The sequence below is a fragment of the Ranitomeya variabilis genome, chromosome 5, assembly GCF_051348905.1.
Source record: "Ranitomeya variabilis isolate aRanVar5 chromosome 5, aRanVar5.hap1, whole genome shotgun sequence".
NCBI classification, from domain to species: domain Eukaryota; kingdom Metazoa; phylum Chordata; class Amphibia; order Anura; family Dendrobatidae; genus Ranitomeya; species Ranitomeya variabilis.
Window position 1 is genome coordinate 509857717 of NC_135236.1, and position 13953 is coordinate 509871669.

Consider the following 13953-nt stretch of genomic DNA (forward strand, 5'->3'; position numbering starts at 1 on the left):
CACCTAACTAATTTTTGCCTTAATGAGCATCTATGATGTGTTAATTGCTGCCAAATATCCTTTGATTTTTAAGAACTCTCCCATTAACTTGGCTACACAAGGGCAGGATTGTGCTAATTTTTTAAAGAAATTAGCAATTCTAGGAAATTAGCAGCATTCCCAGGTATAATAGGGGGTGAGATTTAGAAATATTCTCATAATTTTGTCAACAAATTGCAAAGCAGGCTTTGAATAAAATTCGGATTGTGGGGCGTCTGACAGCTCTGACCTGGTTTATAAGAGAAGTAGTTGTGTATGTATTTTTATATACTGTAGAAACATAAGAGTGATCTCATAACGCGTCAGAAAATTATTTTTTATTTTTATTTGTTTTCCCTGCAGTAATTGTAATTAGCAAATACTTTAATATTTGTAATGATATAAGCATTTCTAATTAAAATCTCATTGTACAAAAACTATTTTACAGTTTGGTGCCTTCATTGCATTCTTCAATAGAAGTTGGGAAGAAACCTGCATGATCTTTTTCAGTTATCCTTGTTTTCTTTTGGAATTTCCTCTCAGCGAATGTGACTGCATCATGGACACTGTGAAATGCCTTGACACCAGCCCTGTTATTTGCGCCACTAAAAAATGTACCCCTGTGCAGTAATTGGCGGACTGATGGATTACAGTTGGCAAGAAACACCCACACGCCTATCTCCTCATAGTCATTGCGGACCTCTTTGAGCACACTGAGGCCTACACTATCTACGAATTGCATGGCACCACAGTCAATTATCAGAGAATGCATATTGATGGTGGGGTTGGATTTATCAGTAGATTTCTGAGGTTTACATACTGTTTTAATTGCATTTAGCTTTGAAAAAAATATGCGTTTTGTTTGTGCATTGGCATCACCCTCTTCTTTTTTGTACTTTCTTTGCAATGCCAACACTATCGATGGGTTAACACCAGTTTTTCTATACAAAGTTGATTTAAAATAATCCTTGTTAGCATAGTACAGAGAACCATCAAAGCGATATATTTTAATATTTGGCACATTGTCAAGTTCTTTGTATTTAAACTGATCTTCATAAATCTCGGTCCCACTGACTTGGCCCAAAAGAGTAGCCCTTGGCCTCTGTGTACGAAAAATCACACAGAGCATAGAGAAGCAGACACCAACCAACAGTCCAATTTCAGTTGTTATCAAGGCAGAAGCCAACATGCTGACCCACCAGACCACGGTGTCTATTCTACTAATCCTCCACATTTTTGGTGTGTCTCCAAATTTCATAATAGCACCCTTAAGGCTAATAATTGTGATAACTGCTAAAATACAGTTTTGTAGGGAATAGAAGAGCGGAGCAATGGCTAAAAGTACAAGTAACAATACTATTGATGTCACAATACCATTGAGTTGTGTGTTGGCGCCAGTAGACTCCTTAAGTAGAGATTTGGCTAAAGCGGCACAGCTTGCAAAAGAATGAAAGAAAGATGGGATCACATTGCACATACCAATAGCTATCATCTCCTGGTTAGTACTGATGGTATATCCATATTTTTTAGCAAAAATTTCAGCCAGGGATACTGTCATTGCAAACCCAATTATAGCAATGGGAACTGCATCAGTTGCAATTCTTGGAATTAATTCCCAATCTGGAGCTTTTGGGGCCATGAATCCGGTAGGGATTGTTCCACAAATTGAAGATTTATACTTTTCATTGAAATTGAAATAATAGGAAACCAAAGTGGCCACGATAATAACAAATAGCTCTACTGGAAGTGGAACTTTCAATTTACTCTTAAATTTGTCATTGATAAATTTGATTGGTAGCATAACAGCTATCGCAACAGCACTGGTTAACAAGTCACAAATATTAGTGTTTTGTAAGTTTGAGAAAACATCAATCCAAGTCATAATAAAGGACCCTATGCCGTCACGACGAGGAATCTTCAAGCCTAAAAGATATTTCATCTGAGAGGTTACGATGGTAAGTGATGACCCAGTAACAAAGCCGCTCAGTAAAGGCTCAGATAAATACATGGTGATAAAACCTAGATGAAAGAGCCCCATGAGTATCTGGAAAAAAAAAGAAATCAAGGCTTCAGAAAAAAAATAATCATTAGTATATGTTAGTTTTCTCTAAAAAATAATAAACATTATTATGAACACATATTTTAACTGCTTATATAAGTGCTGTTAATTTTTACACCAAGGAATAAAAACACACAAATACAGGGAGAACAAATGAATTGCAAATGTTGCGATTTGAACCCAGGACTCCAGTGCTGCAAAGCAACAGTGCTAACCGCTGAGCCACCATGACACCCCCTAATTGTAGGTGTAGAATACTAATGCTGTTGCACTAAGATGCAAAAACAGTTCTTTTTCTGATAGCTTATGCAAAACTGCAACTCTTTTTCATTGTGTATAGGGCTTCTTCAGATATTTGATGTTTACAGAGCTGTCAGTGAGTACCTAATCCAATCTGAATTTTATATAATTTTCTTTATTGCTTTCTATCTTACTGAACCTCATTGGGAAGGTGTTGTAGTAATAAAGCCCTTACCGTTACAGGGAATTTGTCACTAGGTTTTTGCTACCCTGAGAGCATTATGATGTGGGGCTAAACCCTAATTCCAGGGATGTGTAATTTTTTTAGGCTTCGTGTTGCATTGTTTTTTAAATAAAATCTCTGGGTACTGTGTAGCACTAAACAGCTAGTGGACAGACATGGCGGGAAGGGGAAAAAAATTCTTGCAGTGATAAATACAGTATATCAATAGGAATTGCATATGTAAAGTAATGATCAGATAATCCCTTAAAAATCATGGTAATTCAATTTACACACAGTTATTTATGTTCAATACCTCGCCATAAATAGCAGAAATAACAATTTGTGGTGTTCCAGCTAACACCGCAAATTTAGTGTTTGAGCTATAGATCTTACCTATAGAGTATGAATAATTCACTAATCTCTTCCTATTAAAAAAGTGTCAGTTTATTATGCTACAAATAGTAACCACCGGAGACCTAGCATTTCAGCATGTGAAGCATAAAATGGAGTAATAAAAAGATCCAGAAGCAATTAGAAATGGGTGCTATGCAGTAAGATGTTGAGTCACTTTGCTGATATATAGCGCCCTTATTATAGTTCACCAATCTATTTCTATTAACATGTGACAGCTTATAATGCTACAAATAGTTACCTTACCACCACAGACCTGGCATTTCAGCTAACAAACATGGATGTGAAACATAAAAAGGAGTAACAAAAAAAAGAAAACAAAGACCTGCAGTTTGTGGATATAGTCTCCATGGAGTAGTTCACAGAAAGATGGGGGTTATCCTTGGATCTCTTAGTGCTCCTGTGTGTACTGGTATCCACTGTAGTGATCTTGTATCCAGAATTCCAGATGCAATTAAAATGGACGTGGTGCTGTGAGTCTCCTGGTAAGTCTACCAAGTCTGTGTGACCAGGGCACTCCAGCCGGTGGTTTCTCTGGTAAGTGAGCAGGAGAACTCTGGAGTAGTGTGTGACATCACTGTAAGAAGATAGGAAGTCCTGCAATGTCCACAACCTATGAGTTATTTTGTAAATCCACATTCTTCTGGTCATGCTCTCGATCAGATTTAACATGTGTCGACCAACATTTGATCTCATGTCTCTTCTACAGGTTGCCAAAGTTGGTGCATACTGGTCAACTCACTTGGGTAAGTATACAGTTTTTTTCTTAAATTCTACCCACAAGTGTTTGATTGGGTTGAAGTCTGGGGACTTCAGTCTAATCTCTACTTCATGGTTATTGAACCATTACTTCACCAATATCGACATATGCTTCGTGTTGTTGTCCTTTTGGAACACTATGTTTTGATACCCATAGTACTTGAGTGAATGAAGTAACTCATCTTGTAGGATAGTCATATATAGCTCAGCATTGAGATCACCATCGATCCTGGTCCAGTATCCAATGCCTTTTGCTTTGAAACAACCCCATATCATAAAGCTTCCTCCACCACACTTGACATTTCCTTCAATTTCTCTATCCGTTAGCCCCTTTTTTCCTTGTTTCTTTTAGTCCCATTTGCACCAATCAGAGCCTACTCTATTGACTTTCATATCATTGCTCCAAATTACCCGTTTCAAAACTTTAAATGTCCACTTTTTATACTTGTTTGCAAACTGGAACCAACGCTTCTTATGACGAATTTGAAGTTGAGGCTTCTTCACCTTTTTTCGGGTCACAATTCCAGACTTGTGTAATGTGCATTGAATGGTGACTGCATCGTTGTCTGTGGTCTCACTGTTATGAAGCACAGGAACCACCTCCACTGCCGTGTTTGTAGAATTGATAGACCTTGGGATGAGCCGACTTGTTGACTCCAATATATTGCCTGGATGTCCACCTTTTGACTTCTAAATGGATAGACAGACTTCGCTCATATTCTTCAAACTGTCATGGAACTCACATGATGTAGTTTAGCAATTTTCTTGACCAAGAGACCGCTATCCATGAGCTGGATGATGCTGTTTCTCTTTTCTTGGGAAATCGCTTTCATGGCTGTACCTCAATTCGAGCCAATTAACCTGATAATACACTGAGCTATTAAGGAATGGGAGAACAGGTTGTATTTTTTAGGATTTATGAAGAAAAATAATTTTTCCACCACCAGAAGCAAAACAGAAACAATGCAGTGATATGACAAGAATCTGCATAAATAATCATATGCTAAACAGTTACAAGTCAAATTTCTGTATGAGATATCCACAATGCGGTAGTTTCATGATTAAAGCAGTAGTGGATGGCGAGATATGGAGCCTGAAGAATAAAAGTTCAAAATATTGTTACCCTTTTGCTTTTCACTGTATATATATATATATATATATATATATATATATATATATATATATAAGAGTGAAATAAGTATTGAACACGTTACCAATTTTCTAAATAAATATATTTGTAAAGGTTCCATTGATGTGAAATTCTCACCAGATGTCAGTAACAACCCATCCAATCCACACAGGCAAAGAAAACAAACCATAGATGTCTATACATTAAGCTATGTATAATAATGAGAAATGGCACAGGGAAAAAGTATTGAACACTTGAAGAAACAGAGCTACGAAAACTCATGGAAAGTACTGACACAAGCTGAAATCTATCAGTAAGTAGAAAGCAATCCTGCCTCTTAGTGAAAAATAATATTAACAGGTTCAACTGATAGCCTATATAAAGGTGTCTTATTACCAAAGTGCAACACACGAAACATCTCATGATGGGTAAAACCAGTGAGTCATTTCAAGATCTTTGCAACATTATTGTTGCAAAGCTTACTGATGGAATTGGTTACAGAAGAATTTCTAAACTACTGAAGGTTCCATTGAGCACTGTTGGGGCCAAAATCCTGAAGTGTAAAGAACATAATTTCACCATACACTGCCCACGTCCAGGAGCTCCCCATAGTATTTCAGACATAGGAATGAAAATAATTATCAGAAGAGTTGTCCAAGAGCCAAGGACCACCTGTGGAGAGCTACAGAAAGACCTGGATAACAAGTAATGCTCTCAACTTCCATGGCTTGTTTGCACGCTCACCACACAAGACTCCAATCATGTTTAAAGTTTTCTCAACATCACTTAAATAAGCTATGGTTACTGCATAACTCTGAGACCAAAATTGAATTCTTTAGATACCATAATGCACACAATGTTTTAAAGCCAAAAGGCACTGTATATTCCCTCAAAAACACCATACCAACAGTGAGGTTTGGAGGTGGGAAAGTCATGATTTGGGGCTGGTTTCAGCATATAGCACTGGCAAACATCATATAATTGAAAGAACGGTGAATGGTCAAATGTACCAATACATAGTTGAGAAAAATCTTCTGCTGTCTACTAGAATGATGAATATGAAACAAAGGTGGACATTTCAGCAAGACACTGAGCCCAAACACACAGCCAAATAAACTGTCAATTGGTCTCAGAAAAATAAAGCTGTTAGAAAGTCCAGCCAATCACTTGACCTGAATCCAATAGAAAATTTATGGAAGGAACTAAAGCTCAGAGTTCATGGAAGGAGCCCACAGAACCTTTTAGGATTTGAAAAGTGTTTGTGTGGAAGAATAGGACAAAATCAAACCTGAGCTGTACATGTGACTAGTTTCTCCATACAAGAGGTGTATTGAAGATGTCATAGCCAAAAAAGGCTTTTGTATGAAGTATTAAGTACATTTCAATAAGAGTTTTAACATTTTTTCTCAGTTCTCATTATTACACATAATTTATAGCCATCTATGATTAGATTTTTTTGCCTGTGTGGATTGGATGGGTTGTTACGGCCATCTGATGAGAATTATTTGTCAACAGCACCTTTAGAAATATATTTGCTTAGAAAATTGATGATGTGTTCAATACTTATCTCATCTGCTGCAAATATCTATCTATCTATCTATCTATCTATCTATCTATCTATCTATCTATCTATCTATCTATATATACTAGCTGTACTACCCGGCTTTACCCGGGTTAATAACTGCTGTTAGCAAAATAGAATATGTTAACGAAAATTTATTCTGCACACAAAAAACACAAAACAAATAGATAGAAATGTAATTATTAAAACGCAAAAGTAGTGTATCTTACATATTACTCATCAAACTCAATTTGACAGGTGGACCCGCCCCTATCAAAGTGTATCAAAGTGTGTAACCCCCTCCCCTCCCTGTCTGGCTGCTGTCCCTGAGTGTCTGGCTTTCCCTTTTGATACAGTTTGATATTGTTAATTTGCTGCTGTGGTTATTATCACAGTATTGTTTTTATATTAGATTTTCGCATTATATGTAGCTGTAGCTGGTGTGAGATTATTCTGTAAGATGTATTTTAGAAGCAGTGTTTCAGCCACACAAACAGAGCGAGACACACAGCTAACGGCCAGTCAATCAACACAGCTTAGGTGTTTGTTTCTGTCTGCAATTTTGTTTCTGTCTGCAATTCTGGTTGTTATGTGAAGGCTCATTTTACAGGTGTCCGGTCAAGACATACAGCTAATGGCCCGTCAATCAGCGCAGCAAAACAGACTGCAGGATGTTATGTGAAAGTCAGGGCCAAGAACTATTTCTTACGTAAACACAAACAGAAGTGTCTGCTAATGGTCAGTCAATCAACACAGCTTAGGTCCAGTTCAGATTTTGCGCACTCTACAGAAGCGTCATGCAGGAAAGCCATGATAACTGGTTAGAAGATGTCGTCCACAGAGCGTCTTACTCGTTTCTGACGGGTGCGTCTCTTGGTGGTAGTTTTATTCATGAGCATCGGCAGTAAAGGCGGGCAAGCACGCCTCTTTCTTTTTTGTGCTTTTTTAGCGACATAAATTATCCCAGATCCGTCTTGCTGTGGTTGTGTATTTTTCCGATTCATAAGGGCCGTTGAGGCGGTCATGATGGCGTCCGTCGCGATGTTCCGGACCACCGTCTTTATGTGTGGTTTTACTAATTCTAGGCCTTTTCTGAAAAGCGGCACAGCGCGGTGAAATAAGCCTTTAAATATCCCGGCCAGGCCGGAGCCATACATGTACTCGCTCCCGCGGAACCCCTCAACCCGTGCCCCGACTGGGCAGTATAGTAGCGGGCATAAACAGCAGGATCTCCATACGCCCTTTGAGACACCATAATATTGTGTCAATACTGTTGCGGTCTGAAATGTAATCGCACTATACACTTTCTGTATCTGAATTTAACCGTCGTCCCCTGGTCCGACATGACTGTAATATTTATGGAGTCAAAGTATTGTTTGCACAGCGGTATGTAATCGGGGTGCGAGTAGCGCACCGTGACAATATCATTATCATCGCCGCTAACTTCTACAGTTCGTAACAGTTGAACGTAACTGTCCCCTACAAGCTGATGCTGAATTATATCAGTGTATACAAAAAGCGAATAAAAACCAGCCTTTGAATCGGGGTAAAAGCAGCGATTCCACAGCATTAAAGCAACGGGGGAGTCATCGACGGTCTGTAGGCCGAAAAGAAATTTTAGCTTAGTACCCAGAGCAAACTGTATAGGGGCCGGGTCGGGCAGGATCACCTCTCGGCGTAGCTCATCATACTGTATTCTGTAGGCCAGCGTGGATAAATTCAGCGCTTCTATTCGGGCATTGACCGCGCCAACCAGCTTATGAATGTTCGAGTAAAACCCTGATTTTATGTGATAATGTTCTAACGGATCGTTGTGTTTAGCCGCGTAGAAGTTCCCTTCAAAAGCCTCAAACGTGTTCCACGTATGGGGGTACTGTATTTCTGTTAACGCCACTTCATAAGCATCTGAAAGTTGAACGGCCCTCACTAACTTGGTATTGTAACTCAATATGGTGTTATCGGGGTAGATTTTAATTGAGGAATTGCTGGGCAAAGTCACGAAAAATGAGCCCGCTTCCATGGCTATATTTCTGTCAACTCCGAAGCCGGGATCCAACTATTGAATTTTTCGGGGTACCCCAGCCATTTGACAAAGCAGTGACTCACAGCGCTGACACGTTTTTTTCTCAAAATCTTTTCTACTCTGTAGACATGATTCTCATCCATAGGTATTTTTTGCAGCTCTTCCTTATAAAATGACCCCTCTACAGGGTCGGCGGCTAAATCACTAATTTTATAAAGAGGTTTATGAAATTTATTGGAGACACCGGTAATTAAAAAAATCTCTTCGCTGTATGTTTTTCATACCCCTTACAGAACGTTCCCTTATAGCGGGATATTCTGACATGATCTCCAACCTTTAAAGACGGTTTAATCGGCTTATTAGTAATAGTAGAACTGTAAATATTGCGCCAGATTTGCAGCGCGTTTTGCGAACTCACTTCAGCCGGGCTACAGCGTATGGCTGAGTGATAAGTATGGTTTTAGCTATGCACCAAATCCGGTAAAACATCAATGTACCTAAAGGTATTATGCTTCGTAAGATAGCGCCACATACCAGTTTTTAATGTGCGATTAAATCGCTCTACCATACCAGCCTTCACATCATTGTTGGTAAAAAAGTGGTGAATATTATGCATATTACATAGTTGCTTGAGTGACGAATTTATAAATTCTTTGCCGCGATCCGTCTGCAATTTCTTCGGTATGCGCTTATCATTTTGAAATATTAATTTGAACGATCTGGCTACACTCTCCCCGGTCTTGTTTGATAAGGCCACGCACCATGCGTATCTCGATAGAGTATCAATCACCGTCAGGATGTATTTGACATTATCATTTTCCCTTGAATAGTCAATTAAACTTACGAGATCCGCTTGCCACTGCGCATCAATGTCTGAAACGTAAATTTTATTTGTCAAAAAGCGTTTTCTAACAGGTTTGTGTAGAGTGTAGGCATCTTGTTTATTCAACCAGTCAGTGACATCAGATTTCTTTATTCCGCGGTCTCTCGTCTCTCTAAATAATTTGTCAATTCCACAGAATGATCCGGGCTCCTTAGGTGTAAAATATTGTTTTTCTAATATTTCATGATATGAATTAGACGCCATGATTGAATAAAATGATTGTGTCTCGATAATCAACAGCCTGCTTCTTTCAGAAATTCAACTGTATAAAATTTCAAGTTTTAATCCGGCTATATCATGATTGAGCTAATACAGGCAATAATTGTCTGTATGGGTGTGTTCTGGGTGTTAACAGAAGGCGTATGGAGGGGCGTAACTGGGTGTGTTTCTGGGTGTTAACAGAAGGCTTGTTTTCTGACAGTCAGGATAAATACAACTGTCTGTGCCACTGCAGTACATCAGGCATCCACCAGAAGCCAGACCAAACCAACAGCCGAGCTATTCTAAATGTAAGTATATACAGAGCGCCGCATTATTCTATTTTGCCTTATTATTCGCAAATGCTTAATTATATTTAACTATGTTTAGCTAAAACCATAATTAAAGTTGTTATTTGTTTTAATAAGTTAGTATTATATTGGCGGTTAGCGGGATTATATGTTTTAATAATTTAACCGTATATTTATTATGACATAATTTGTGTAATACAGTTGTTAATAGCTGTTAATACATCCTAACTAGCGTATTCACCGCTTACTTATTACATATGTTTTGCATAACAGACATATTTATACAGTATGCACAAATTTAGTTGCACTGTATAATATAGTTTTACGGTATAACCCGTATTTATGGTGCAAAATTAATATAGAAAGACTTATCCGTATTACCTATGTTTTGCTTAGTATAAACATATTTATGCAGTAGGCGCAAATTTAGTTGCGCTGTATGATATAGTTTTACTGTATAAACCATATTTCTGTTGTAAAATTAATATAGCAGGACTTATCCGTATTACCTACGTATTACCGTATTTATGCAGTAGGCGCAAATTTAGTTGTTATGGTATATAAAATGTGTTTGTCTGTGGTGTGAAATTAATATAGCTAGCACAAAAATTTACACAGATAATTTATTTTAGATGGAATCCCAAAATGTTTCGGCTTTTTCCGACCTAGTTGAGGATTCGCTATTAGGTATGTTTCAAGCTTTATATAAATACAACTGTTAGTGTACCATTCTAAGTAAGGGCTGTTTTGTATATTATTTTATATTGTTTTATTCTTTCTTGTTTAAGATGAACTTATGAGGACCATCCCTGATGATTTTTTTAAATGCCTTCAGCGTGCCTGCTCTGGAGTGTGATACACCTGGAGCTGACTATAGTAACACTAATGAAGGTGACGCAGCTGTTTGGGATTTGGCGCAAGACACCATAGGTGCGTTGTGTGTCTGTGTGTGTGTGTATATATCTTTTAAGTATTTAGTCGTGTAAATATATATTAATTCTTTACAGATGTCGACCTGAATATCTTTTAAGTATTTAGACGTGTAAATATATATTAATTCTTTACAGATGTCGACCTGAATATCTTTTAAGTATTGAGACGTGTAAATATATATTAATTCTTTACATATATCGACCTGATTCCAGAACCAATTACCTCGGAACACAATCAGCTGTCCGCTGAAGACCTGTTGTACCAGACCTCCACACCGAGAAACAGCCCTGTTTCTAGAACCCCCCAAAAAACGCGAGGGCCTGCGAGCAAGAAAGGAAAAGGTAGCAATCGTATGAAAATGTGTTTTTGCACAACCGCTCTGAGAAAATTCCCCTCGCCTCTACTAAGTCCTATATCTTTATTTATAGCCTGTAAAGTGAAGCCTAGGAGAATTGTAAAAGAGAATATACCGCTGCTAATGGAGAACCTCACAGAAGCTCCAGAAGCTGCCACGGCAATTGTCCACCCCACATCGCTAGTCCGTAAGTGTATATTTTGATATACATGCACACTCTCTGTACAATCAATGATACACGTGCTTCTCCAATGAGATCCAGGTCCCACACATATCTGACACATATCTGCCACATATCTGACACATGTATAATCTTTCCAGCAGCTAAGCGCCGCGCCATGCAGCGGTCACGCACATATCTGACACATGTATAATCTTTCCCGCAGCTAAACGCGAAGTCGTGAGAAAATCGCCACCAGCACCTCTACAGCCACTACAGATCTCCGAGAATGGCGCAGCACCAGTGTGGATGCCAATACAGTCATCTAATGGACCTGTTAGAACCGCCCCGGTATCACCGATCTGTGTGGTGCATGGCCTGGGAAACCCTGTGGCTGCGGACCAGTGTGAAATACCCCATTCAAGTACTGTCCAGCCATTGACCAGCCGTGTGAATGACCCGGTGCTACTATATCCAGAAGTGGTAGAGGCACCCCGAAAACATAAGCGAAAAACAAAGCATATTACAGAGCCAGCAAGCACATCCGGCGCCGTGGGTGCCACAGCCCCACTGACTGGTGCAGCGCTTGATCGCACGATTGATCAGCTCGCTGATGGTAAGCAATCAGTCGTAGAACCGATCATTATACGTATGGCACACACTATGCAGCCGCCAGCGGCATATCTAACTGTACCTACTAATCCCTCTGGTGCCGATCCCTCAGGTCCCTCTAATTTGGTTGGCACATCTCATGCCTGTGTATCTAACTCTGTTAATGTTAAGAAACGGTTAAAGAGGTCTTTACCAGTGACTGTTAAGGTGTGTAAAAAGCCAAGGATTCAAGCGGCATCTACAAATCTGCGGCATGAATCCGTCGGTTGGGGCATCGCTGAAATGACTGTTTCAGGAACAGTTCAGCCACTACTTACGCTACAAACTCTGGGGCCCCAACATAATGTTTTTTTGTGATACTTTTGAAAAATTATTTTCAACACTAGACCCAACACATCCTAATAAGGCCGAACTATATGCACTCCGGAATCTGCAGTTGGATGGCGAGACAACATCTGCAGCTATCCCATTATGACTGAATATGGTCGGCCACGGCATGCATAATCCACCTAAACCAACACTATCCAGCTACAATAGGGCTAGAGTTATAAAGAGGGCTCTGAAATTGTTGGTCAGCACTAAACGCTCGCTATGCGCTAGGATGCGTCTTGGTGGCACGTGTCCTGCAATAGCTCTACAGCCTCCCCAGTTATCGTCACAAGAGTCAGACCAGCATTCACATAGCCGAGACAACTCTGCAGATGCCATGCATGCATCTACACAAAATTCACAAGCCTCAGACGTTGACGCTGCCGTTGATGGTAATGTGCGGAGCAGCGATCATACAGTGTTTTTGCAACACATTCATCATCATCAAAGGTCCCTCCGCAATTTCAATGGTCATATACATACAAATCATTTTAGATTTGTAAATTTGGAGCGTGTACGATCATTTGAAGAGGGCGTGAATATTGTTCATGACGGCATTCAGTCATTACTGGATAGAATCATCAGGGACATTGAACCTGGCGACTTTGTACAGTTAATCTTGTATGTGGCGATACTTTAGACCCTATTTTCACTACAAAACAAACCAGGGGAGATTTTAATTCTGAATCTTTTTTAAATGCTGTTGCTAACACACTTCAAAGTAACGCTGAATGCATATCATCCAATTCGCTAAAGCTAGTTGTCACCATCATTAAAAACCGACGCGGTGGTGTAAAAAGGCGCTTGAAATCTGTAGCGAGCAGTCGGTTCATTAAACAAAAGATGCGATGGCTGTATGATTTTAACAATTACACGACAAATCTGTGTTTGGCTGCTAGTGTGTGCGCACTGATGGACGACACGTATGCCGCTGATGATGTTTTACTGAGCCGTTCTAAAAACATACACACAGCCCTGGGCATCCCTGATGATCAATTAGTGAGTTTTAGCGACATTCCGGCATTTGAAAAATATTTGGGGGTCACCATTAAAGTGCTGTACTATAGTCATGATGATTGGCGTTACTTTCAGAGTGGCAATACAGCTAATGGTAAAACCCTATTCATATTGTTCCATGATAATTACTACTACGGTATCAAAAATATGAAGGGTTTTATCGGCGCTGATTACTTTTGTGAGCTCTGCAATTCAGTGTTTCATCACAAGAACAATCATTCCTGCCAGCATTTTTGTAGGGCCTGTCAGAGAGAGGGTTGTGCAGAAGGCAGCACTGACCAGCAGCCCAGATGTCCTGTTTGCCGAGTTTATTGTCGCTCGAGCGCGTGCTTAGATTATCACACACAATTGGGTGTAGACGACTTAGCCTTCTGCAGGCTTAAAACATTTTGTGATTCATGCAACCGTTTTGTTTTCAGAAATAGCGAGACTGAGCATAGATGTAATGGTTTGCGCTGTCCTGTATGTCGCAGCCGTATAAATAAATTTGATGCTCATCTTTGTTACATGCGGCGGTATGTAGCACAGGATGAGTCAGATTGTTATATCTTTTACGATTTTGAATGTATGCAGGAGACAGGCACACACATCCCGAATTACATTTATGCTACAACGCTGTATGGTCACCCCTCCTGGGAGTTTGAAGGGGATACCTGTACACATGACTTTGTACAGTTCTTTACAAGCGGTAA

The 13953-nt window shown here is 39.5% G+C and overlaps 1 protein-coding gene across 1 annotated transcript in view; it reads right to left on the bottom strand.

Annotated features, from left to right (window-relative positions):
- Nucleotides 1-380: 380 nt before the first annotated feature.
- LOC143773786 (sulfate transporter-like) overlaps nt 381-13953 on the bottom strand; it is a 32388-nt gene continuing 18815 nt past the window's right edge. The window contains exon 3 of the mRNA XM_077261142.1: nt 381-2062. Within this exon, the coding sequence (XP_077117257.1) occupies nt 461-2062 (1602 nt within the window). The 3' untranslated portion in view covers nt 381-460. The remainder of the gene's footprint in view (nt 2063-13953) is intronic.